At 46.2% G+C, this 26,705-nt stretch overlaps 1 protein-coding gene across 25 annotated transcripts in view; it reads right to left on the bottom strand.

Moving 5' to 3' along the window:
- obscnb (obscurin, cytoskeletal calmodulin and titin-interacting RhoGEF b) overlaps positions 1-26,107 on the bottom strand; it is a 69,076-nt gene extending 42,969 nt beyond the window's left edge. For 19 of the 25 annotated variants that reach the window (XM_084481118.1, XM_084481130.1, XM_084481127.1 and 16 more), the window contains exons 1-35: positions 25,886-26,107; positions 23,375-24,527; positions 21,292-21,561; positions 20,570-20,830; positions 19,979-20,284; positions 19,452-19,718; positions 19,183-19,289; positions 18,902-19,070; positions 17,762-18,037; positions 16,713-17,069; positions 16,093-16,374; positions 14,897-15,172; positions 14,490-14,765; positions 12,661-12,942; positions 12,209-12,484; positions 11,640-11,906; positions 11,260-11,529; positions 10,896-11,162; positions 10,421-10,687; positions 10,214-10,326; positions 9,941-10,094; positions 9,657-9,818; positions 9,277-9,381; positions 7,807-8,073; positions 7,084-7,353; positions 6,720-6,986; positions 5,744-6,010; positions 4,902-5,168; positions 4,126-4,395; positions 3,772-4,041; positions 3,278-3,544; positions 2,239-2,505; positions 1,635-1,901; positions 996-1,262; positions 349-615 (exon numbers count right to left, since the gene is read on the bottom strand). In XM_084481118.1, the coding sequence (XP_084337244.1) occupies positions 349-615; positions 996-1,262; positions 1,635-1,901; positions 2,239-2,505; positions 3,278-3,544; positions 3,772-4,041; positions 4,126-4,395; positions 4,902-5,168; positions 5,744-6,010; positions 6,720-6,986; positions 7,084-7,353; positions 7,807-8,073; positions 9,277-9,381; positions 9,657-9,818; positions 9,941-10,094; positions 10,214-10,326; positions 10,421-10,687; positions 10,896-11,162; positions 11,260-11,529; positions 11,640-11,906; positions 12,209-12,484; positions 12,661-12,942; positions 14,490-14,765; positions 14,897-15,172; positions 16,093-16,374; positions 16,713-17,069; positions 17,762-18,037; positions 18,902-19,070; positions 19,183-19,289; positions 19,452-19,718; positions 19,979-20,284; positions 20,570-20,830; positions 21,292-21,561; positions 23,375-24,518 (9,367 nt within the window). In that variant the 5' untranslated portion in view covers positions 24,519-24,527; positions 25,886-26,107. The remainder of the gene's footprint in view (positions 1-348; positions 616-995; positions 1,263-1,634; positions 1,902-2,238; positions 2,506-3,277; positions 3,545-3,771; positions 4,042-4,125; positions 4,396-4,901; positions 5,169-5,743; positions 6,011-6,719; positions 6,987-7,083; positions 7,354-7,806; positions 8,074-9,276; positions 9,382-9,656; positions 9,819-9,940; positions 10,095-10,213; positions 10,327-10,420; positions 10,688-10,895; positions 11,163-11,259; positions 11,530-11,639; positions 11,907-12,208; positions 12,485-12,660; positions 12,943-14,489; positions 14,766-14,896; positions 15,173-16,092; positions 16,375-16,712; positions 17,070-17,761; positions 18,038-18,901; positions 19,071-19,182; positions 19,290-19,451; positions 19,719-19,978; positions 20,285-20,569; positions 20,831-21,291; positions 21,562-23,374; positions 24,528-25,885) is intronic. The other 6 variants (XM_084481128.1, XM_084481122.1, XM_084481120.1 and 3 more) reach the window with 4 other exon arrangements.
- Positions 26,108-26,705: the final 598 nt, after the last annotated feature.

The raw sequence follows: 26,705 nt of genomic DNA on the forward strand, positions 1-26,705 counted from the left end.
GACAAACTTCTCAAATCAAACTAAATAGCATCTCAAACTTCTCAAAACAAAATAGCTTCTCAAACTTCTCAAATCAAATACAAATTCAACTGTACCAGCAGAGCACAGTTGAAGCATTAAAATAAAGAAGTAACTTGGAATATAAGTAAAGATAAAACTCAGCAAATTCTCTGAAGACAAATAGTTGTCTCTGGAAGATTTAAGTTGCTAATGATGGCTTTTTGCCGATGTGAAAAACAATCTTGATGATCCCAAAACGCTAGAAATAAACTTTGGCTCCAATCAAAACTAAAAGAGCAAATCTTCATCTGCATCTCCACTGAAGAACCCTTGAAGCCCTCCTCCTACCCTTGATGCTGATGCTAGAGGAGGTCTTCTGCTCTCCACACACACAGCTGTAGTCTCCACTGTCTTCTGGAACCACGCTGCTGATCAGCAGTTCATTCACTGAGGCCTTCTGCTTCATCTGGTACTTTTCTCCAGACTTGAGGACCTTTCCACCCTTCCTCCATTCCACAGGAACCCCAGCTTTAGAGAGCTCACAGTGCAGAGTCACGCTGCTTTCCTCTTCAGCTTCTTGGCTCTCCAACTTCTGGGTGAAGACCGCTGGTTTGGCTGCAGAATCATTGGCTATTTAGTAACTGTTGGTAAATCTAACATAATTTAAGATGGACATACAGTACTTTTCAAATCAAATCAAATAGCTTCTCAAACTTCTCAAATCAAATACACATCCAACTGTACCAGCTGAGCACATTTGAAGCATTAAAGAAAAAACGAACTTTGAATTTAAATAGACATAACACTCAGCAAATTCTCTAAAGACAAATAGTTGTCTTTGGAAGATTTAAGTTGCTAATGATGGCTTTTTGCCAAGTGACAATCAATCTTGATGATACCAAAACGCTGGAATTAAACTTTGGCTCCAATCAAAACTAAAAGAGCAAATCTTCGTCTGCATCCCCAGTGAAGAACCCTTGAAGCCCTCCTCCTACCCTTGATGCTGACGCTAGAAGAGGTCTTCTGCTCTCCACACACACAGCTGTAGTCTCCGCTGTCTTCTGGGGCCACGCTGCTGATCAGCAGTTCATTGACTGTGGACTTCTGCTTCATCTGGTACTTTTCTCCAGACTTGAGGACCTTTCCACCCTTCCTCCATTCCACAGGAACCCCAGCTTTAGAGAGCTCACAGTGCAGAGTCACTCTGCTTTCCTCTTCAGCTTCTTGGCTCTCCAACTTCTGGGTGAAGACCGCTGGTTTGGCTGTAGAATCATTGGTTGTTTACTAACTGTGATTAAATCCAACATCATTCAACGTGCCTTTTGGACAGAAATTCGACATGAAAACATGTCACACAATGATAAATCAATGAACTTGTCATGCTTTGCAATCATAAAGAACATAAACATTTTAAATCGCACCAGTCGGGACCAAAAGACACGTGGGACACTAGGTGAACAAAACAAAAATAGATTGCACAATCGTAGACCAGAATGCAGTCAAGATGCAAATGAGATAGCTAGCATTTTTTAAACTTGAACATCAATCTATAACCCCTCACAAATGTTTGAAAGATCACTTTGCTGTCTTTTAAGACCATCTCCACTGAAGAACCCTTGAAGCCCTCCTCCTACCCTTGATGCTGACGCTAGAGGAGGTCTTCTGCTCTCCACACACACAGCTGTAGTCTCCAGTGTCTTCTGGAGCCACGCTGCTGATCAGCAGTTCATTGACTGTGGCCTTCTGCTTCATCTGGTACTTTTCTCCAGACTTGAGGACCTTTCCACCCTTCCTCCATTCCACAGGAACCCCAGCTTTAGAGAGCTCACAGTGCAGAGTAACACTGCTTTCCTCTTCAGATTCTTGGCTCTCCAACTTCTGGGTGAAGACCACTGGTAATGCTGCATAATCAATGTTTACAATAAGAGGTGTAACATTTTGTTCAGTAAATGTATTAAAATCCTCTGAAGGAGTAAATTATTTATTCTCTTATTTGAATGGATGCATAAGTCCAAAATGTATAGTAGCCTCATAGCATAATTGCCAAAGTCATATTTTTGCCAAATTGTGATATCTAACAAATTTCTTTACGTTAAATACAAGATGAACCTTAACATATGACTGAGGAAATGATGCTATGAAGCTAACAAAATAAAAGCTATACAAAATTCAGGGTTATGGCTATCATAACAGCACAGTTCACTAAATACAAGCATGACATTTGACAAACATCCGTACCCTCGACTCTGAGAGTTGCAGATGTAGTTTGGTTTCCACACACACAAAAATATTCTCCACTGTCTTCCTCCTTCAACTGTGTCATTTTCAGCTCACAGGAGGTGTTTCTCTGCCTCATCTCATACTTTATTCCAGCTTGGAGAATTTCAGAACCTTTCTTCCACAGAACCTCAGCCCCAGGCTTTGATAAGTTGCATCCCAGGGTAACACTCTCCCCTTCCTTTGCACGCTGGTTCTTCAGCTGCTCTTTAAAAATGGCAGGCAGGGCTGGGGGTAAATAAGACGTTAACTATCCATTCACTGGAACAGGAAGGCAGTCATGATGTGCTTTGATGAACAGGACAAGATGATCATGAGGAATGGATGATGAAAATGATTTCACAAAATGCAGTCTTCCGATGAGACCTTCTGGAATCATATGCAAGATTCCAGCAGTAGGGCTGATCAAACAAGAGAGCTGTTGCTGTAATGCAGTTTAGGTCAGACCAGTGCACTGAATCAAGTGCGTAATCCAACTCAAGATACATGATAAATCATCAACATTCTTTGGTCAGGCAGCAATCAATGCCTCCAAGACTTTACAATATGAAACACAAGGTCTTTGGGACATCCACACAGTGGTGTACAATGCAGTATTTCTTCATAACCTTCCATTGTGCAAACAAAAGGACGCATTGGAGGAAAAGGGATGCCCAACCACAACCTTAGAAATACACACAATGCAAAACCTTCCAAAACAGTATGAGGTAACATTAACACAAGATACAGCTGCAATGACACTAAAATAGCAGACAAATAGCAGACAAGACCACAATCAGCCTCCCTCACTGTTCAAGCAGAATAATGAACTCGACGCAATCACAAGTCACATACTGTATCGACAACACAATTTCAAGCAATTGCAAAAGAAGAATGGCGAAATGTGAATGCAGCCAGGTTGTGTGCAAGGTCTAACGTAAAGAATAAATGCTCATATCGCCCAACGAGACCAGCAAAACCTACAGTAGGAACAATACAGAGAGCGTGCTCTCGGTCCTACCTTTGACGGAGACCTTTGACGTGCTCTTGGCAGTAATCACGTCACAGGTGTAGGTCTCGCTGTCTGTTTCCTCCAGCTGCCTGATGGTCAAGGTCAGGACCCCCTGCTTCTGGGACATATCAAAGCGGGCTCCAGAGATGAGCTCTGTGCTGCCCTTGTACCAGGTCACCTTAGTGGGGCTTTGTGCGGTCTCACACCGCAGGGTGATGGCGCCCTCCTCTTCAGCCTCGCAGTCCTTCAGAGCACTGGTGAACGTATGGACTGGTTCTGTGAAACGAGTGGAACAGATATGTTTCATGGAATTATTTTATGAAAGCGTAATTATGTATCAATTCTACAAGACACAAATTATTTTGTGCTGCTTTCCATGTGTCTTCAAGAATATACTGTGTATTCAGTAGGATAAAATTTATGTTTGCCGATTAAATGTTTGTTCTACTTTGGGTCATTACCACAGTACCACCATCGTACCAGATGAATCCCCTCATTATTACCTTTGATCTCTAGCCGGGCCTTGGTAGTGGCTCCTCCAACCACCTCGCAGCTGTACTCCCCTGAGTCCTGGGCAGTGACCCCATGGATGGTCATCTTCCTGACCTTCTCCTCCTGAAGGAGTTCGTACTTCTGACTCTTACGGATGCCCTTCCCGTCTTTGGTCCAGTTCACAACGGCCTTAACCTGTGTGACCTCACAGGTAAACACGGCGTCTTCCCCTGCACTGACACTCACATTCTGGAGCTCCTTGGACAAAGACTGCGCTTTACCTGCAATACATAATTATAACATCGTCAAAGCAGGATTAATCCAAACTTATGGTCCTGTAGTGTTTTTTAGTTTCCAGGGCTTACCTTCGACTGCCAATGTCGTTTTGGAGCTCAGCTCGATAATGCTGAAGCTCACTTCTCCAGCATCAGCAAGGGTGACATCCCTGACGGTCATCATGTACTTGCGTCCTTTACTGGAAACCCTGAAGCGTCCTCCGTTGGTGACTGTGGTTCCGTTGAGGGTCCAGGAGCAAGCGTCTGGCGTCTCCCGGGACAGGATGCACTCGAAGCTGCAGGACTCTCCCTCTGTGACCTCGGCCGACTTCAGATATTTGGTGATACCGATGGCTATTTCTGAACGCAGAACAGAGGATAGGGTTAGAGTCTTCATTAATCCCGAAGGAGATTTCAATGCCAGCAACTCAAGGTAAAGATAGTGAAAAACATATAATACACAATACAAATACAAAAGTAAAACACATGTACCAAAGCAAAACTAGAATAGGGATATATAGCACATTTATTTTTACATTTATATTTAGATTCAGGGCATTTAGCAGACGCTTTGATCCAAAGCGACTTAGTACATTTGTCAGAAGAAAGAGATACAATATATCGCCGTCGGTACAGTAAGGATTTTGATAAAACCAAGTGCCAAGCACTGAGAATCGTTAGGATAACCCATTCCCTGTTCACAACAAAGATAGCTAGGATAAGGCGCTACACAATGCTAAGCACAATTTTTTTTCAGTGGAAGGACATAAAACATACAATAAGTATGTATAGTAATGGTACAAATACTGTCAACGATTACAGCTAGTAAAACAAATCTCCACAATCTCACCATAAACAGGACTCACCTCTCACAGTGACCTTTGACTTTGACACCTCCGTTCCGAGGTCGCAGCTGTACTCCCCGGCGTCCTCCTTGGTGACGTCCTTGATGATGAGGCCCAGGGCCTTACCGGTGTGCAGGAGCTCGTACTTGGGGCCGGCCTTCAGCACGGCTCCGTCCTTCCTCCACGTGGGAGACACCCTGGGCTTGCAGGCCTCGCAAGCCAGGGTGATCATGCCCTTTTCCTCTCCGACCACGTCATCCAGCGACTTGAGGAACACGGCCCGTTTCTCTGTAAGGTTTTGGTGTTAGACTTAGATTTAGATTTAGATTTAGGGCATTTAGCAGACGCTTTTACCCAAAGCGACTTACGATAAGTACATTTGTCAGAAGAAGGAGAAACAACAATATATCAGTAAGTAAGTAAGGTCCTCAGTACAGTAAGGACGTTCATAGAATCAAGTGCCAAGCACTCCCTGTATACAACAAAGATAACTAGCTAACTAAAAAGATAACTAGATAACTAATCTGCACTAGTTAACTACTTCACTGCAACTATTAACTAACAAAAAAAAAAAGTCGGAATCAGAACTAAAGATGACTAGTAAGGATTGAAAAGCATCCATCCGCGAGTTCATTAATTTTCTATAACAAATAGTTTATTGCATGGCGTCTCTGATACATGTTTGTTCCCCAGTTCCTAAATAACTTCAACCGTGATCAACGAGCGCGTACCATTAAGGCACAGTCCTAATTGCAGCAACCCGGGTTCCTCCCCTCTATCTCCCATACCTTCCTGTCTATCTCACTCTATCATAAAGCATAAAAATGCAAAAAGATGCAAAAAAAAAAACATGCGGTGCTCACCTTTGACCTTCAGCGTGGCGGACTCTGTGACCTTCCGGACTTGGACGCTGATGGTGCCCCCGTCCTGGGGGGCCAGGTTCTTGAGGGTGAGCTTGTGCGCCTTCCCCTCGTGGCTGATGGTGTTGACCTCGTTGGTGCACAGCGGCTTGTCGTTCAGCAGCCACCGCAGCTCCTCGTCCGCGTAGTTGACCTCGCAGGTGAAGGCGGCGTCGCTGTCCTCGTCCACCTCCGTGTCGGCCAGGTGCTTGGTGATCTGGATGACGCGCGCTGGAGCGCCAACAGACACGGGGACGATGGTAGTTGTTGTTGTCATGTACATTTTCTACATTTACCTTTAGGGCATTTATCAGAGGATTTCATCCAAAGCGACTTACAATAAGTATATATATAATAATCTATTGACAGTTGACTTGAAATCATAAGTGGTAATGAACCCAAACGTGTTTTAGAATTATTTTTAAACATGTTAATGTGTCTTATATGATCCTCAACATAGTAATCTATGTTATTTTGTCAATGTCACTAAAATAAGACCTTCATGTAGAGAAAACAAATGTCAAATCCGGTCTCCAGTCTCTGTCGAACAGAACGTTCTACACTGAAGACGATGGGACTGTGAGGTGAGTTTGTCTGGGCAGTGGTTGATTTTGATGGCAATGTAAGAACAAGGGTTAAGCTTCTCAGACACTTCTCAGACTATAATTCCACAGTGTGTGTTGCGCATTTCAAATATGGCATTGCTCAATATAGTGCTCATATAGCGCTCATAACGACTGCATTAGCATAAAAAAGAAAATAAACAAATCACAAAGGTGGGGGGGGGGGGGTCGTTACCATGGGGATAACACATCCTCCTATAGAACTCTTAGCCCAAAACGTGTTTCTTTTTCTTTTCAGTGTTCAATTTCGAGCTGAAACAGGTGGTTTCCTACACTTACAATCACATTTTATTTCTACTGTATCACTGGATTCATACCTTCCACGATCAGAGAGCCTTTGGTCTTGGCAGGTCCCGACTGACAGCAGTATTCACCGCTGTCCTCACAGGTCAGGTTCTGAACGGTCAGCTGAGCCTTCGAAGCATCTTGCCTCATGCTGAACTTGTCCGACCGGGCCAGTAGCGTTTCCCCTTTAAACCAGTTCACCTCTTTGGGCGAGGCGGAGAACTTGCAGCTCAGCACAGCCGAGCCCTTTTCCTTCGCTTTCACCTCGTTGATGGGCTCCACCACCTCCAGGGGGCGCTCTATGCGGGAAAATGAACAATGTTTGCATCGACTAAAACCTAGCTGATGCACACTGACAATCATGTTTCACAAGTGACAGCTTCCACTTTGCCTTACCTTTGACAGTGAGTTGGGCGTTGGATTTGCTCTTGCCAGCCGTGAACTGTAAAGGGCCAGTCATGGAGGCCTTGGTCTTCTTAAAGGTGAGCCGATGCAAAGTGCCTTCTTTCTCCATCTCAACGTCTTTGCTCTCCTGCAGCGCCGCTCCGTTCAGCATCCAGATCGGAGGCTTCACCAGCTCCATGCTGATCTCCACCTCGAAGACGGCAGCGAAGGGCTCCGTCACTTCCACTGCGCTCAGCTCCCGAACGATGCTGATGGACTGCTCTGTTAGGACAGGAGGGCAGACAGAGCATCGAGCTGTGAAGGTTCTGTACAGCTCATTGAGAAAATAACAACAACATGGTTTGCAATTCAATAAAGGTTTAATTGCAAAGGCAAAGCAATCTTGGATGGCTTTGCCTTTACATATGAGAACTACACAGCAGCAAAGCATATGCAGATACAGCAGGGGTCAGATCCACAGACAAACAGACAGAGAGACAGATAGATACACAACAAAATAACTGACAGACAGACAGACAAACAGACATCTCATTGCTTAGGTTAGGAGTTTGATGGCAGGAAGTTTCATTAGTGAACTTCAGTAAAGGTCGTCAGGGTATTCTTTCACAACATCAACTGAATCAATTTGACCGCATGAATACACAGGAGGCAAGCTGCGCAGCATTGCTACCATAGCTACCATAGCATAGTCCCCCACGTCTTCCGCCTGTTTACCTTCCACCAGCAGCTTACAGGACGTCTTGTCGTCGATGGCGTCGCAGGTGTACGTGTCCTCGTCGTCCGAGCACACGTCGTTGATGGTGAGCTTCCGGTAAACGGTTTCACTCCTGACCTCGTACTTCTGGTCAGATTTGATCTCCGTCTTGTTCTTGTACCAGCTGACCCGGGCGCTGGCGCGGGACACCTGGCACTCCAGGTGGCCGCGGTGCTTGTGCATCGCGATCTTATCTCGGAGCCTCTTCACAAACTTCACGGGCAGCTCTGGAGCGATAACAACACCAGCTCGTCACGCTCAATGCCAGCGTTCAAGGCCAAAGGGAACAGGGAGGACTACTGCCATAACCACGGTCACAGTCCTCTCCTAACCATCCGTATTAACTATGATAGCATTGTTCCAAAATGATGAAAAAATATCGATTTCAAATACCAAACGCAATGCACGTGTGAGCCTTCTCCTGGGGTTCTAGAGACTAAGACTTGAAGAGCCATTAGCACCAAACAGGGTCAATCAAATCTGAAACAAGCAAACTACCGGTACATTGCAATGCAAAAGACGTTCCATATACCAAGAGACCAAAATAAGTGTGACCCAAGGCCGTCGTATCCAAGCCAAGCATTATCACAAGCTAAACAGCAGTGATACATGAAGTTCATCTTATAGGTTTCACAGATGTCACAGAAGTGTTCACACACTATTACATATAATGTACACACTTTTCTGAATCGGTTTCAAATACCATGCGAACAACTTCCGTCAACTGACAGGAATAGAGCGCGTCTATTGAGGACATGGACCCCGGCCAAGTCTCTATCACTCTCTACCATCCATCATGCCACAAGTTGAAATACGACCACATGTTGAAGGAAACCTGACCCCTAGCCCTCTTCTAGTGGATGACCCCTAACTGATTATATTTACTTGGAAGAGGAAGAGTCTCTTCATAGCACCAACCATAGCACAACCTAAACTTAAGCCCAACAAGCTCCAACAGACATCAGCTTATTCTAAAATAAACCTTTTATAAGCTATATAAATCAAACCCTTAACAGCACTCCACTAAAACTATATATTTTTTATATATGAGGAATACATGAAGAACAATTAACCTTAATACAATAAAACTCCTACAGAGAATTGTTGTATGTGCCATCAAGTTTCAATGAGATATCAAGGTCTGGTGAATCTTGTATTTAAAGGCAGGAAATAACTATTTATATGATTGGCCAGTGTTAAAACTTCAGAACCAATTGGATTTGTCACCTGTCTGAAAACAGGTCATATGTCCGATTACAGTTTTGACCACAGAAACCAGTCAATAGGTTCTGATAAAGAAATACCCATGACCCATGGTTTTTCTTTTTTCCGGGCAATCCATTTGCACCCTGCTGCCTGTAAATTAATCACCAACCTTTTAAGCTGTTACTGTGGACATACATTTACCACCCTACATGTAGCAGTCTTACCTTTCACTTTAAGTTTTGCACTTGAGGAGGCCTTCTCAGCTGTAAATTTAACCTCACCGACATCTTCTGGAGTCACCGATTTGAACAGGAGGACATACATTTTACCTGTAGTAAAAGGAAAATAAAAGCAGAATTATTTCTTAAGCCCTGTTTGTATTGCAACCCAAAAAAATGATATATCATATTGTTCTACACTAAGCAAAGCGCATGTTGTGGGGCAATATATTTTTGTTGTTCCGACACTGCCGAGTGCATAAGGCCCCACTCCACAACAGCATCTCAGTGAAGCCATAGCCCACCTTTCGTTAACACAAGTGCACATTGTGTACAAGACGATCGAGTATATATACTGCAAGTTATACCTTGGAAACGTTACCCACCCTCTTGTCTCATTTTGATGTTGTCCCCCACTTTGAGCTTGCTGCTTCCCTTGTGCCACTGACAGTCCACCTCGTCGTGGGAGATCTCACACACGAACGAGGCGCTCTCCTTCTCCGTCACCTCCACGTCCTCCAGCTTCTTAACGATCTTGATGTCTCGGGCTGCAGGAACACACATGATTAAGTCACCTTCAGCTCGTTTCTACTTTGTATGTATTGGGAACTCCCACTCTTTTAGTTAAGGAGTTGCCTCTTACAATGTGATCAAATGGCAGGAGCATTACCGTGCACAGTGAGCTTGGCTGATGTGTTGTCGTCTGCGGAGCGACAGATGTAAGTGCCTTGGTCTTCTGTGCTACATTTCTGGATTATCAGACTGCGCTTGCGGCCCGAGGAATAGATTCCCAGGTTCTTCCCGGGTTTTAGTTCAGTGTCTCCCTGGGAGATGGGTTGTACGTTTTCAGTGTACATTATTGTACCAGAGTTGTGTTATGTTGACAGTTGACGCTGAACAGTAACTGTTGCAGGGCTTATCTGCAGAGCTGCATGTTCCTTACCTTAAACCACTTGACTTCTGCGTTGGTTCTTGAGAGTTCACACTCAAAGGTGACCTTATCTTTCTCAGGAGCACGGATATCCAAGATGGGTTTAGAGATCATGGCGGCGGGTTCTGTGAAGACAACCAAAAAGTAATTGGTCAGCAAGACCAAATAATATATTTCAACAAACCAGTTCAACTGCTCAGAGCTGAATTCTGAACAAACCTGTGACAATTAATTTGGCGGACGTGTGGACCCCATCGGCTTGGAAAGCGATAGTTCCTGCATCCTCCATCTTGAGCTGGGACAGCGTAAGGGCATGCTTCTTCCCCAACACTGTGGTACGACAGCTGGGCCCTGTCGTGATCTTGAGGCCGTCTCTGGTCCAGGAGGCCTCGACGTCAGTCTGGTTGAGCTCCACCTCCAGAGTGACCGTCTCGGTCTCCTGAGCACTGGTTTCCACCAGTCCCTTCACAATCGAAATCTTCCTCACTGAGAGAAGAGAAGACAGGGTGTTGATTTAGTAAACAAAAACACATCCTCTTGGGTCTTGTGAAATACATTGTGAATTCAAAGGGCTCTAGTCTGTCAGTCTGAGTGAAACACATGTACTTGTACTTGTGTGTACTGTGTTGGAGCTTAGTCATAGATGGCAGTGGGTCCCTACTCAAAAGGACATGCAATGAGCTATCCGTCTTACTCTCAACAGTGAGCTTGGCCTGGGTCTTGTCGTCGAGGGTTTCACAGGAGTAGAGGCCGCGGTCGGCATACGCCACGCTCTTGAAGACCAGACTGTGCTTGGCTCCGTCCACCAGGAGCGCCACGTTGCCCGCGGGCTGCAGCACCACGCCGTTCTTCATCCACCTGACCTCCACCGACGGCCTGCTGAGCTCCACCTCCATACGCACCTCCTTCTGTTCCTCCACGGTCAGGTTCTCCAGCTTCTTCTTAATGGTCACGGGAACCTCTGGAATAGCAACGTTTAAGATTCAATAAGACGTCAAAACCCCATCCCAGTCAACCTGAATGTCGCTCCTGTGTGCGTGGTGTTTGGCGGTTCGTACGTTGCACTTGCAGCGTGGCGCTGCAGGCCTTGCCCTCCGCGTCCACACTGATCTCTCCGGCGTCGCTCTGGGTGACGGCGGTGACGGTGAGGGAGTGGCTGGTGCCACCGTGCTCAATCTTGTACTTTGGACCGGCGGCGACGGGTATGTTGTTGTGGAACCATTTGACTTTCACATCCGCCGGGGTGACGGTGCATTTGAAGATGGCGTCTTTCCCCTCCACCGCCACAACGTTGTTTAGTTTGGCAGTGAGCCTCACTAGCCTGGGTGCTGGAGACACGAGAAAAGGTGACGTCAAAATGAGTGAGTCACTTTCTACGTGAACTACAATTTTTTTTCGTTCAATTATACGCTGAAAGCTAAATGAATGAATCCGTTACCCTTTGAGGTGACCGTAGCGGAGGTCTTGTCGTTTTTACATTCACAGCTGTACTCTCCCTCGTCTTCCTTGGTCACCGCGGTCACAGTCAGGACCCGCTTGGCGCCGTCCGTGCTGACGACAAACCGGCCGCCGGGCTTCAATTCCTTAGCGCCGTGGCGCCAGAGAACGTCCCCAGCCACTTGGTTGAGCTCACACATCAGGCTCAGCGTGCCGCCCAGCTCCACCGTGACCGCCTTCAACGGCGTCACAAACTTCAACGCTGACTCTGAATGGAAAAGGTCATTCAGAGAATGTCAGGTCAAAGTTCAAAAGTTCAAAGTCAGCTTTATTGTCAACTCCAAAATATGTACAGAGACAAATAGAGGGATCGAAATTGTGTTTGTCTCTGACCCACGGTGCAGTAGAAAAGGATGAAATTAGGTAAAATCCAGTAAAATAAATAATATTTACAATAAATACCTTCTATTCAGTAATACACTTGGGGCAACAGCTTGTGTGTGAAATCCGTTAAGGATAATGGATCAGGGATTGAATCGCACAAAGGTTGTTTCAGAGTGTTTTGGTTACCTGCCACCTGTAACTTATACACCAGCTTCTCAGTTCCAGCTTCACAGACGTACTCTCCAGCATCCTTCTTCTCCACACTGTCTATCACCAGCAGGCGACTCTTGGCCTTGGACTCCATGTGAAGGGTCTTGCTGGAGGTCAGCAGCTTTCCATCCTTGAACCATTTCACCTCCGTCTTCACGTCAGACACCTCACAGCTGAGGGTGGCCTTCTGGGAGAGAGTGGTCTTCACCTCGCTCTGGATGGACTCCTTGCTGGAGAAGGCTGACTGGGCCTCTGAGGATGGGTTGAGAAGAACAGTCAACAGTCACACTACAGTGGAACTACAAGCAAGCACAATGTCACTGCAGTCAACAGCCACACAATTCAGTGGAAGAATTAACAAGCACAATGTCACTGTCTCAATACACTCAGAAACAACTAAAAGCCACACATAGGTTGATGAGTTCTACCTGAGACATGGATCTTGAAGACCAGCTTCTCCCCTGCAGCTTCACAGATGTACTCTCCAGCGTCCTTCTTCTCCACCTTTTCAATGACCAGCAGCCGAGTTTTGCCTTTGGCCTCAAAGGAGATGTTCTTGCTGGAGGTCAGCAGCTTTCCATCCTTGTACCATTTCACCTCTGTCTTCACGTCAGCCACCTCACAGCTGAGGGTGGCCTTCTTGGAGAACGTGGCCTTCACCTCCCTCTGGATGGACTCCTTGCTGGAGAAGGCTGACTTGGTCTGGATCTCTGGACACGTTTGAATAGAGAGGTGTGGGAACATTATGACTGTTCATATTGCTAACTTGATGGATCAATCACAGATAAGTATACAAATACACAAATACATAATAGTTTTCTACAAAGGACAGAAAGAAAGTGGGACCCCGGCTCCTCCTAGCTGAGTGTTGAGGTGTCCCTGAGCAAGACACCTCACCCTAACTGCTCCCGAAAGCTGGCTGTTGCCAGCTTGGTTGACTCTGCTGTCGGTACGTGAATGTGTGAATGAAGGGTTGTAAGTCGCAGTGGCGGCTGCTGGTCTTTCAAAGAGGGGAAGCTCATTTTCGGCCTACATCATATAAATTGTCAATTTATGTATATGTAAATTATCCTCTCTGTTCGTTTAGCTGTCTTTTCCAGTGACTTGACCAGTGTCCTCTCAATGGCCAGCAGAGCTAGGCTGCTTAAATGGCCTTGACCCATTGAGTTATGGGTGTAGGACTTGAGTCGCTTTAAACAGGAGAAGCTCCTTTATACACCTGCAGATGTAGCTCCAATTGTTGCCACTAATGAGAACAGTTTATAAAGCTGAGGCATTGCACTCTCCAACTCCATGTCTTTAAGGAACATCAAGAAATCACACAGCTTTCCCCTGTCACCCTACAAGTCCTGATCTGAATACAGGACTTGAAGTTCAGACCTCAGGCTCCATGAATCAAAGTGATGGCCAACTACCAAAACGATATTAAACTTGAACAAGGAATTGTGTGTATAAGTGTATGAAATGTACAATGAAAATTGTCTAGCAATTTCATCAAGCAAATATCAAGAAATAGGTTGCAGTTTGTCTTTCGACTCGCTTTCAAAATCCACGATGGGACTGAGGACTGAAGAGAGCTCTGGCGACGTTTTATAGTTCAAAATTGCTGTCAATCAAACGGCAACTCAGTCTTTCGCAGACCCTCCAATCATTACACAGAAGCCCAGCGTCCAGGCCAGCCCACTCCTCCATTCACCCCCAGAGATGCTGAGCGTCCGTGGGAGGGACATAATTGCAGCATTATCCAATGACCGTTGACTTTCAATGCACTAAAAAAAGCTGTTCTATGCAGCCCCATTGAAGTGGATGGATGCTGAGCTTCAACAGGCAAATGCACTGTGACACTACGGGAATGTATGAGAAGGAAATCAAGTCAGTCGACCTGCGATAAGCAGCTGATTCTGAACAAATGCGTCTTCGAGATGGACGTGTTCTAACACATTTCAATGAAAATGTTAATACAACGGTATATATTTGACCATTTCAGTTTTTTTATTTTAGGGGAAGCTGAGCTTCCATTGCAGTCTTAGAGAAATCGCCACTGGTAAGTCGCTTTAGATAAAAGCGTCAGCAAAATCCCCTAAATTTAAATTATATTGCAAAGAAAATCAGCCTTTGCAATTAACATCTCCAATCAAAGGTGCTTTTCATTATTCAATTCTCTCACTCTGAATTCCTTGGCAATGCCGATACTTAAACCAAACAAAAATAGTTGATCATTAAAGCAACAGAGGACAAATATATGATGATCCCTTACCTGCCACCTGTAACTTGTACACCAGCTTCTCAGTTCCAGCTTCACAGACGTACTCTCCAGCATCCTTCTTCTCCACACTGTCTATCACCAGCAGGCGACTCTTGGCCTTTGACTCCATGTGAAGGCTCTTGCTGGAGGTCAGCAGCTTTCCATCCTTGAACCATTTCACCTCTGTCTTCACGTCAGACACCTCACAGCTGAGGGTGGCCTTCTGGGACAGAGTGGCCTTCACCTCGCTCTGAATGGACTCCTTGCTGGAGAAGGCTGACTGGGCCTCTGAGGATGGGTTGAGAAGAACAGTCAACAGCCGCACACTACAGTGGAATTATAGGCAAGCACCATGCAAATGCCTCAATACATTCAGAAACAGGTCAAACTAAAACCAAACAAAGGTTAATTAGTTTTACCTGAGACATGGATCTTGAAGACCAGCTTCTCCCCTGCAGCTTCACAGACGTACTCTCCAGCGTCCTTCTTCTCCACCTTTTCAATGACCAGCAGGCGAGTTTTGCCTTTGGCCTCAAAGGAGATGTTCTTGCTTGAGGTCAGCAGCTTTCCATCCTTGTACCATTTCACCTCTGTCTTCACGTCAGCCACCTCACAGCTGAGGGTGGCCTTCTGGGAGAGAGTGGCCTTCACCTCCCTCTGGATGGACTCCTTGCTGGAGAAGGCTGACTGGGCCTCTGAGGGTGGATGGGTTGAGAAGTACAGTCAGCAGCCGCAAACTACAGTGGAACTTCAAGCAAGCATAATGTGACTCTCTTAATACATTCTGAAAAAGCATAATTTACATTTAGGGCATTTAGCAGACGCTTTTATCCAATGCGACTTACAATCAGTACATTTGTCAGAAGAAAGAGAAACAACAATATATCGCTGTCTGTACAGTAAGGATGTTCATAGAACCAAGTGCCAAGAACTATCAATTTCTAGGTTAACCCATTCCCTGTATACAAAAAAGCTAGCTAGGATAAGATTCTACACAATGCTAAGTACCAGAGCCGTATAAAGAAAGAGTTGCGACAACTCCATTCACTCCAATGTTCCTTTTTTTTTTCAACAATGGCGTCTCATGCAGCCTATAAATAGTTCCCGGAAGTTGGGATTGAACTCTCGGAGACGGCTCGCAACACGCAGGGCGGATTTCGCGGTATGACAAATGCAGTGGCGGAGCCAGACTTTTTTTCAAGGGGTGGCCAGAGGGTGGCCAAGGCTTTTATAGGGGGGTCCATATTGAATTGTTGACGGGGGGGGGGGAACACGATTGTTGACGGAGGGGGGTCGAACGCGGGAGGGGTGGCACCTGGGGTGGCCAATCGGGTTCCAGGGGTGGCCAGTGGCCACCCCGTCCACCCCTCTGGCTCCGCCACTGGACAAATGTTTAAAAAAAAAATTAAAAAGGCTACTAGGCAGTTAAAAAGCTAACGTAGGCACAGCAACTGTCACTTTGCCACTCGCTTCCAGGAACTATTTGAGGCTTACACAAAACCACGTGACCAATGGAATTTTGAACCCCCATTGTCGCAACTCTATCTTTATACCGCTCTGCTAAGTACTATTTTTAAGTGCAAGAGGTAGGTACACATATGTAGATTAGTTCTACCTGAGACATGGATCTTGAAGACCAGCTTCTCCCCTGCAGCTTCACAGACGTACTCTCCAGCGTCCTTCTTCTCCACCTTTTCAATGACCAGCAGGCGAGTTTTGCCTTTGGCCTCAAAGGAGATGTTCTTGCTGGAGGTCAGCAGCTTTCCATCCTTGTACCATTTCACCTCCGTCTTCACGTCAGCCACCTCACAGCTGAGGGTGGCCTTCTGGGAGAGAGTGGCCTTCACCTCCCTCTGGATGGACTCCTTGCTGGAGAAGGCTGACTTGGTCTGGATCTCTGGACATGTTTGAATAGAGAGGTTTGGGAACATTATGATGCTTTGATTCAAACTTTAACGGATGGATCAAATTAGAGCGAATTAAGTAGAAAGTATATAAACATGGATATATGAAAATATGTTCTACAAATTCAAGTGCAACTTGGCACTATGCAGACATTTTACACCTAGAAAGAAGTCGGAAACAGGCTAAACTACCATGAGTAGCAGAAAATGGCAGAGCAAAGCTGATTTTTCAATAGAAATAAACATCTTCAATACAAGTTTTTTCTATGAACCTATTCTAAACACCTTGTTGTCGCCGGGAACAAAACAAACAGACATGATGATCCCTTACCTGACACCTGTAACTTATACACCAGCTTCTCAGTTCCAGCTTCACAGATGTACTCTCCAGCATCCTTCTTCTCCACCTTTTCAATGACCAGCAGGCGAGTTTTGCCTTTGGCCTCAAAGGAGATGTTCTTGCTGGAGGTCAGCAGCTTTCCATCCTTGTACCATTTCACCTCCGTCTTCACGTCAGACACCTCACAGCTGAGGGTGGCCTTCTGGGAGAGAGTGGCCTTCACCTCGCTCTGGATGGACTCCTTGTTTGAAAAGGCTGTAGTGACTGCAGTTGATGAACTGACTGCAGTTGATGCAGTTGATGCAGTTGATGCAGTTGCTGCAGTGACTGTAGCGGCTGCTTGTGTTTCTGTAAATAAAATAATCATAACAAAAGTTGTTGCTTTAACCTAAAGTTAAGCACCAGTTCTCAAATTCGCAAACTAACAGTCAAACTGTCATTCAACAGTTGAAGCCAATGAGAAGCATCAGCATCAAGTGTCAAGTGTCACATTTACATTTATATTTAGCAGACGCTTTTATCCAAAGCGACTTACAATAAGTACATTTGTCAGTCGGTACATTAAGGATGTTCATCGAACCAAGTGCCAAGCACTAACAATCTCTAGGTTAACCCATTCCCCTTATACAACAAAGCTGGCTAGGATAAAATGCTACACAATGCTAAGTACTATTTTTAAGTGCCAGGATGTACAACATACTTTAAGTGCGTACTTTAAGCACCAGGACGTACAACATACAATAAGTGTGTACTTTAAGTACCAGGACGTACAACATACAATAAGTGTGTACATTAAGTACCAGGACATACAACATACAACATACAATAAGTGCGTACTTTAAGTACCAAGACGTACAACATACAATAAGTGCGTACTTTAAGTACCAGGACGTACAATATACAATAAGTGCGTACTTCAAGAACCAGGACGTACAATATATAATAAAGTGTGTAAGAGGGGTGTGGGGGGTAAGGCTATGCAGAGTCTAGGTGAACTCTGAACAAGTGAGCCTTGAGCCTTCTGTCTTGAAAATAATCACCTTTGATCTTGACATGGAATGTGACTTTGTCTCCAGCCATCTCACAGGAATAATGTCCTTCGTCTGTTTTCTTGGCGCTCTTGATGATCAGCCGGCGCTGCGTTCCTTTGGAGGTCATGCTGGTCCTTTGGTCTTCATGGATCTCCACCTGGTCCTTCTTCCAGGCCACCATGGCGCTGGCAGAGGACACCTCGCAGCTCAGGTCCAGGTCCCCTGTGAGGGTGGACATCATGCCCATGGTGCCTCTGGGCTTGTTGATGAACTTCACAGGTTCGTCTTGAAGCAAAGAGATACTACTTCATTGTTGTGATCTTTTATAAGGTAAGGATTCAATTTGGGGACATATACATTTTCTTTGCATCAAAGCTTTGATCAGTTCAAGCAGATGTTGGGGCAGGATAATAATAAATGGGATTTATATCGCGCGTTTCTAGGACTCAAAGTCGCTTTACACTGAGGGGCGGTGGTAGTAAAATAAACAACAGACATACAGCACTGACACACAGGTGGATGGAGGGGGGGGCTAAGAGAAGGCAGGAGAGAAAGGATAGGTCTTGAGGCAAGATTGGAAAACTGGGAGGGACTCGGAGTCTCTGATGTCTTAGGGGAGGGAGTTCCAAAGCCTGGGAGCTGCCCTGGAGAAGGCTCTGCCCCCAAAACGGTGAAGTTTGGACTTCATAATCCGACATCAAACTAGAGACGGTTGCAATTCAAGTTTCTCAAGAGTTCTTTCACTCCATTTCCAAACTGTTCCAAATTGCACCGTCAAGTTAAAGCCATACAGATGTTTGTTTACGCCTTGGAATAAGCTGTCTTTACGAGACAGAATCCATACCGCTGTTGATTACACGATGACAGAACGTGCTTTCCTTTAAGTGATTGTTCAGAAGCACCTGCTAGAATCTGTTAGCACCTGCTAGCAGCTGCCCAGAACCACTGCAGCTCATGTTTCACTGCATCACATGGCGCTGGTGCGTGCCATCGGTAATTTGTAGGCTTTAGGTTGACAGGCCAAAGTCAGAATATAAGCAAGGTTTAAAAGAGTCGGGCTGCACATTTCAATTCTAGTGAGAACTCATAAAGACACAGAGTACACATTCTTGGTTTAATGTCATGAATTGAATTGTTCACTGATTGTACCTTTAAGGGCAAGTTGCAGGGACATTCTGTCGCCATCCAAAACACACTCGTAGACGCCCAGGTCCTCCTCCGTGACATTGTGGACCAGCAGGGTCCTCTTGCGCTCCAAAATCACATACTCATACTTTTTCCCTACTTTCACCTCCCTTCCGTTTCTCATCCAGACCACCTGGAGAGAAGGGAGACATAAACCAAGGTTGTTCGGGTTGGACGGAAAACAAGGTTAAACACGGTACGGTGAAACAGAAAGTGGTTGAGGGGTTTTTCCCCCCATCTCACACCTTGGTCTCGTAATCAGACACCTCGGCGGTGAGCTGAGCGGTGGCCTGAGCGCTGCAGGTCACGACCTCCATGGGCTCTGACTTACTGGTGAACCTGACAGAGGGGGCTGAGAATAGACGTGTTATGCAATAAGCTAGTCAGAAGGCCGACGGTACATTAGCGGGTCCCGGCAAAGTCTATCACAGCTGTGCTCTTAATTGAAAATGGCGCTGAGGATGGGTGAGTGGTAATGAGAAATGTGTTAAAGTCACCGCAAGGTTTACCTTACCCTTAACAATTAGCACGCAGCGGGTCTCCGAGCCGCCGCCCACGAATTTGACCTCGACTCCGTTCATCTCCATGGTGACCTGGCGGATGGTCAGCGTGTGGACGTTCTTGGACCTGGTGATGAGGTATTCACCCCCGCTGCGCAGCATGCGACCGTTGAGGGACCAGAACCCGGAGCAGACAGCGGACAGCTCCACGGAGAGCGAGTACTCGTCCCCGAAGAAGGCAGTGCTGTCCACTAGACCCGTCTTCATCTCCGCAGAAGGCTCTTCACATGACAAAAAAACCCCTCAATAAACGCTGTTTATATTTCACCGCAGCACAAGGCAAGGCAAGGCAACTTTATTTATAAAGCACCTTTCGTACACAAGGCAGACTCAAAGTGCTTTACATGGAAACATAATAATAAAATAAAATAGAAGCAAAAGAAAACAAGGCAAAGAAAAAAATGCATTGTAGAAAGTGCAATGTGTGTAAAATTCACTAGCAGCACTTTGGTCAATCATTGGTACTTTAAGTAGTCCTTACCGAGATAGAAGCTTCCAGACACCTCCAGGTAGGGGCTCTGGCCGAAGTCATTGACGGCAGAAATACGGAACTGGTAGCTGGCCTCCTCTGTGAAGTTGCAGAGGGTCGTCTGGGTGGAGACGATTATCTCTGAGGCGTTGCACCGTTGCCATGTCTGGTTGCCCACCTTCCTCCTCTCGATGATGTAGCTCTTGATGGGCACGGGGCGATCGCTGTCCGGGGGCGACCACTGGAGGGTGATGGAGGAGTCCGTCTTGTTCAGCACCACGGCGTTGACTGGGGGGTCGGGCGGATGCTTTCTTGCAGCTACAGTGAAAGGAATATGTGTTTCAGCTTCTTTTTAGATTTAATAGCTCAATGTTTAGCCCCCCTGAATAAGCAAAAAGATAACAAACCAATCACTAATAACTTACCAATAACTTATCGTACATTTTTAACATTCGACATAGGACATTGGTGTTCTTTGTCCAACAAAAAGCCGTGGTCACCAGACTATCAGTATTGCATGGCGGTACCAGGGCAAAATTAAAACAGAAATTCCCAAGAAGTAGAAGTGTGTGTGGATTAGAAGTGTGTGTTTTCTGCCCTCACCAGTGACGGAGAACCGAGTGGAGGTCTTGCAGTCGCCCGCCACAAAGGCCACCTCTCCTGAGTCGGCGGCCTGGCAGTCTTTGATGGTGAGGGTGTACTGTCTGAGCACACAGGCCATGGAGACACGGGAGTCCTGCTTCAGCCTCTCGGCGTTGCGCGTCCAGTAGGAGTCGGGGCAGGGCTGCTCCAGCTCCACGCAGAAGATGACCGTGTCGCTGACGGGGACCACCGTCCTCCTGGGCAGCTTCTTGGTGATGTTACCTGGAAAACAGACATTAAGGGCTTGTTTAAAACGACAACATGTTTAGACCACATTTAGTAAATGGATGGACAGATTCAACAAAAATCTGTAGGCCTATTCTGATATTAAAGGTCCCATGACATGGCACCAGGTGTGGTGTGATTAGCCGTTACAAGCCGTTTTTGGAAATCTGCCCCTTATGACATCACAGGTGGGTGTGTCCACCTAGATGTGTGCTGGATACCCACACCTGGTGGCATGTCATGGGACCTTTAATGATAGATTAAAGATAGGATATGCAGGATATAAACGGACATGCGAGCACGTTGACTTTTACAGAGTAAGTTCCCCAGTTGTATATTTAGCAAGAAAAGCCGACTATTGCTCTCTGATTTTGCCAATACGATTCTGATGAGTTTGGCCATAATACATAAAACCCAACGCCCGACCGCACAAACAGAACCCAGCGGGGGGTCCGTACCCAGCACGGTCAGCTCGGCCACGGTGCGGCTGCCCTCGGCCATCTCGCAGATGTACACGGCGTCGTCGTTGGTGGTGACGTTGTGGATGGTGAGCCGGCGCAGCGTGCCGTCCTGCTGCATGCGGTACTTGGTGCTCTCCTCGATGCGGGTCTCCTCCATGAACCAGTTGGCCATGGTGGCCGCCGCCGGCACCTCGCACAGCAGCGTGGCCGACGCCTTCTCCTGCACCTCCACGTCCTGCAGCTTCCTCCTGAACGGCACTTTGGGCTCTGGGAACGCGATGCACAGAGGAAAGCAGGAAGCAAGTTAGTGTTAAGGCCTTCATAACTGTGGTCACTGTCGTTGTCCTGATTTGTACCAATATCGCTCTCACTTTGGGCTCTGGTACCCAAATACATCAGGTCATTGCCTGCTCCCTTGAATTTATTAGCATTCAAAAGTAGAGCCCGATCCGTGCTCAAATTTAGGAGACGTTGCCGATACTAACATTGAGGAGTAAAAAATTGCTAATATATCGGCCGTTATTCGATAAACAGTACATATTGTGGTATCGTGGGGGTGGAGAAGCTCCTCCGGATTTGCTACTTTCCCTCCAGCAGTGCTTCAGGCCACATCACATTAAAACCATGAGCTAAAGGAATCAATGACCTGTAGTATGGGGAAGAGCTAGGGCTCTATTCAAAAGAAGAGGTAAGCTGATAATGGGAAAAGGGGATTCATATATTTTTCTGTTGCATGTATCTGTTTTAGTTCAGCATGTTATAAGGGATATTTAGCAGAATGAATATAGGCAACTAGCAAGTGATATTCAGTATTATATCCCAGAGGAGTTTATGTGTACTAGGGCTTATACAATGCTTGAAAAGTTAGAGGAATACATAATAGGTTTATTAAGAAAAGAGTTAAGGTCCCTTCAGAAACTCATCAAACCAATCATTATTTCATAACAAACACATTGAAATGCAAAGGCTTCACTGTGAAATGCAATGAATCAATAGCATCTACATCAATTTATAGTCAATATGTCTGTGGATATTCAATGAGTCCAATGGAAAGCTTCTCAGAGACATCCTCCATGACGGTGGTGCTCGGAGGCTAAAGCGAGTGACTAGCCTTCATTCCAGCCGGGAACTACTCATCACCAGCAGAAAATAGCCCAGAAACACAACACCCTGCGACACGGCCAGGGTTCGGCCATGCAGTGTGACGGTAAACACATGTCAAGGGAGGCAATCTGAACCAAAGTGAACCACTTACAATGAACTACTGTTTGCTCTTGGAAAGAACACAGCCTGCTTTAAGCTATCGAGTTTATAGACACAAATACTCAAAGCTCCAAACAGTGAAAGGGACATTACAGCAACGTCCTTCAGGGTAATTTCCTCTAGCACCTCCAGTTGCTATGCAATACTACATAATCAGTCAAAAGCAGGAAGGGAGCGAGCCTGCATGTGTTAAAGAGGGAGGCCATGATCTTATGTAAGGGACACGCCAGCTTTTGTCAATGCAGATTTGTTACAGGATTGACATTTGTTCGGGAACTCAAGACTGCCTTGATCCCATATGTGACCTTTGAATGTGCTGCTGTATACTAAATTCAATGTTGACTCATTCACTGGGTCATACTGCCCTATTTAAATGTCTGCACATCTATGTGTTGCTGACTTCAAAGTAGTGTGCAGTTACCTCAATTTCAAGCAACCTATAAACCATGCAGCAGCCAAAACCAGCAGTGTTCACACCACTGCAGACTCAATCAAAAGCAGTTTTATCACTGAGACATTGGACAGCAAGTCTAGAAAACCACAGAGCCATTTCCTCCAAACTTGCCCAATTTATGCGGCATAATCAGCAGCCACAATTATAAACGTCTATTTAAATAGACATTTAGTATCTACAACATTATAACTTGTTTTATGTCCACAGCGTACATAACAGAACAACATTTCTACGATGATGATAACAAATGTATTATACAAATACATTTGAACATCGGAAATATGACGCAAGACACCACACTCATCCTCAGTTCACAATGACCACCGTCTGGTATGGCAGGAACCGACCAGAGCATAGACTCACCCTTGACGATCACCAGCACGGCGCTGTAGGTCTGGCCGGCCATGTTGGTGGCGTTGCAGGTGTACAGGCCGTTGTCGCTCTGCTTGCAGTACAGGATCTTCAGGATGAAGTTCTCCGCCTGGTCCTCGTAGATGACCTGCCGGCGGCCCTCGCTGATGTTGGCGCCGTCCTTCCTCCAGATGATGTGGGGCTTGGGGTGGCCCGTGACGAAGCAGCTCAGCTTGGCGTGCTTCCCCTCCGTGACCGTGCAGGTGCGGGTGAACACGCCCTTGGGCAGCGTGGCGAGCGCCGTGGCCCTCAGGCGGTGGTCCAGACTCAGAGCGCTCAGCCCGTCCTTGATGCTGACACTGCTGCTGCTGCTGCTGCTGCTGGCGGCGATGGTGGTGGAGGAGGAGGAAGAGGAGGAGATTGAGGAGGAGGAGCCGCCCTCCTCGGTGCGGTAGACGGAGATGTCCTTCTTCATGTCCTCCTTGCGCTTCTGCAGGTGCGAGAGCAGGGAGGTGTTCTTGTCCGCCGCCGCGCCCTGCTGGCGGGAGTCCTGGGCGTCCACGGCGAGCACGGCGCAGGCGTGCGCCCGGCCCGAGCTGTTCTGCACCCTGCAGGTGTAGGTGCCGGCGTCCAGGTTGCGCACGCTCTGGATCTTCAGGGAGCTGCTGTCGCTGTCCGAGACGATCTTGATGCGGTTGGTCACGCCCATGTAGCGCCCGTCCTTCTCCCAGTCGAAGGTGGGCTCCGGGTGGGCCGCCACCCGGCAGTAGAACACCAGGTTGCCCCCCAGCACCACGCGGGTGTTGGTGGGCTTCACCATGAAGACGGGCGCCCTCGGGGCCATCTCCGAGGGCAGCGCCACCTGGAGGGTGACGGCGGCGTAGGCCTCCCCCACCGTGTTGTTGGCGCGGCACAGGTACTGGCCGCTGTCCTCCAGGGCCAGGTCGTAGATGGTGATGCGGTAGACGTCGCCGTCGTCCACCGTCTTGAAGCGGCCCCCCGAGGTGAGCCGGAGCTTGCCCTTCTCCCAGGTGATGAGCGGGGTGGGGTTCCCCACGATGGTGCAGCTGAGTGTGGCATCCTTACCCATGCACACCGAGACCGCCTTGGGCCGCGTGAGGAACCTGGGGGCCCCCCCGAACATGTCCTGATCCATTGGTTCTCCCTATGTGCCAGGGGGTGGGGGGGGGGGAAAGCTGTTAATAGATTGGATTCAGCAGAACAGTATGTTTAACATGCGGTTTTTAATAAACAAACATCCGTGCATGAGATGCTCTCTATCAAGATGTGGACAAACTTCAATGTTATACATAACTTACTAATATCGTTTTTAATAATCGTCTCCTTAGAGTTCCCATGAATAATTAGACGCTATAATGACGCTATTTGATAATAATGTATGTAATAATTCACATAGTTAATTAGAAATGCAAATTGTTACTAACACAAAAACACCAAAACTAGCCGTAATTAGTAAACGGATGGATGTATAAAAAACAAATCAGTTGGCCAATTGTGATATTTATGACTTTTCTATGTTTGGAAAAAAAATTTATTATAAATGACATAGACTTTCATTACTTTTAATAGTTTGTGTCCTATTCCTGACAATGTTTTTAAACCAGTGGGTGACAGCTAGCAATGCCATCTGTCAATCACACTATGCAAACGCACATAAATAAGCGACAAAGATGCCATTTTTATAATAGACAGTATGTCTCAGCCGGCCCGCTACCCTGCATGGTCCCTCACCCTATTTATAAACACAGCCATAGTATCCTCTACCTCTAATGAATCACATCAAGGCAGAACGCAGGTCAAACAACAAACACAACATATCAAACTAAGACTTTGATCAAACACAATAAATACATCCTTCTTAACAAGGTCAAACAGAGAAGACACAGGCCTACTGCCTTTCAAAGGGCGACATTTGCCAACTTTGTCACCTCCCTCCAGTGAGGGGCGCGTCCCTAAAATAACCTCAGCTGTCAGAGCCAGTCTCGGTCCATGGCCATTTGTAGAAGCGGGGCGAGATAAGCCGCCTGATAGACCGAGCGCCGCGCCACGAATAAATGGCCGCGCATTATACGATAAAGAGACGGTTAATTCTTCATTCTTGATTAATGATTCATTGCGGGATTTTGTTGAAAACTAAGTTATCTTTTTTGACAAATGTCCAACAAGATATAGCTGGATGGATTGTTAGGTGTTATTTGAGGTAGGCTATATTTCAACAGCATGGATCGAAAGCGAAACATGTAGCCTAATAAAGTAGCGCGGCAAACGCTACATGCTAAATGCAATGCACATGGCAGGGAATAAAAAATAATAAAGGTCGATAGTAATATATAAAGTTACTCCTTAACCACGCATAGGCCTATGCTATGAGCGGTAACGTTACTTGTTGAATAGTAGTTTTCTCTACTAAAATAACATTTTAATAGAATAATAATTAATTAGTTCGTTTTATATTCGTTTACATCAATACCAAACAATTGAATAACTCCTCGAGGTTAATACCTTAATTCTTCAGACACACTTGAGTCAAATCGGTGTTGTAGGCTACCATTGGACTAAAAGTGGTTTGATGAAAAAAAAAAAAAATCTTTATAATCCAATTTTCGTAAGTAGAAATCCCAAACAAAATATTTCCTCTGCCTTGAAATATCCTTCAATTGACTGTAAATCCGGAATAGTGGAACATCCCCCCAGTGTCCCGCGGTGGGCGGTGGACTACGCGTATCTTCTCTTTCTTCTCTGGTACCTCACGATGACAAACAGCTGACGTGCCTGTTTGGGTTCAGCCTCCATTCTAAAATAGACCCCGTCACTCATCACTCCAGATAGCGCGCAGGCCCACAGGTTAGGATGTGAAGCGGCTCGCTAGACCTCACCGAGACACAAGACTGCATTTAAAAGTGTGCATAACAGTTCACCCACTACTAGGCCTACTAGTTAATTCACATTTAACCACAGAAAACGACATTTAACTCAAATGAAAATCATTCTGTGTTTATACTCAACTCTTAGGCCTACATGCTTTATCAAAAGCATGTCATTTGTTTTAAGTGGACAAATGCAGTCATATCCTACAATCAGATGAGATAATCGTTTAATCAAATCAGATCGCTCTTCTTCATTTTCCTTGTAGTAGGCCTCCCTACACATTCACTCAGTTCAAAGCAGGCCTCAAACAACCCAGTCAAATCCCTCGAATTCCTTTACTGGTGTTTGGAAATGATTAGCCTATACGCACTTATCAAACCTCAGATCATTGTGAGCAGTGTGCTCCGGTGTTGTGTGTTTTCTTGCGGTGCTACCGTGTGTGAGTGACAGCAGC

The sequence above is a fragment of the Micromesistius poutassou genome (assembly GCF_964030765.1).
Source record: "Micromesistius poutassou genome assembly, chromosome: 16".
Classification (NCBI taxonomy): Eukaryota; Metazoa; Chordata; class Actinopteri; order Gadiformes; family Gadidae; genus Micromesistius; species Micromesistius poutassou.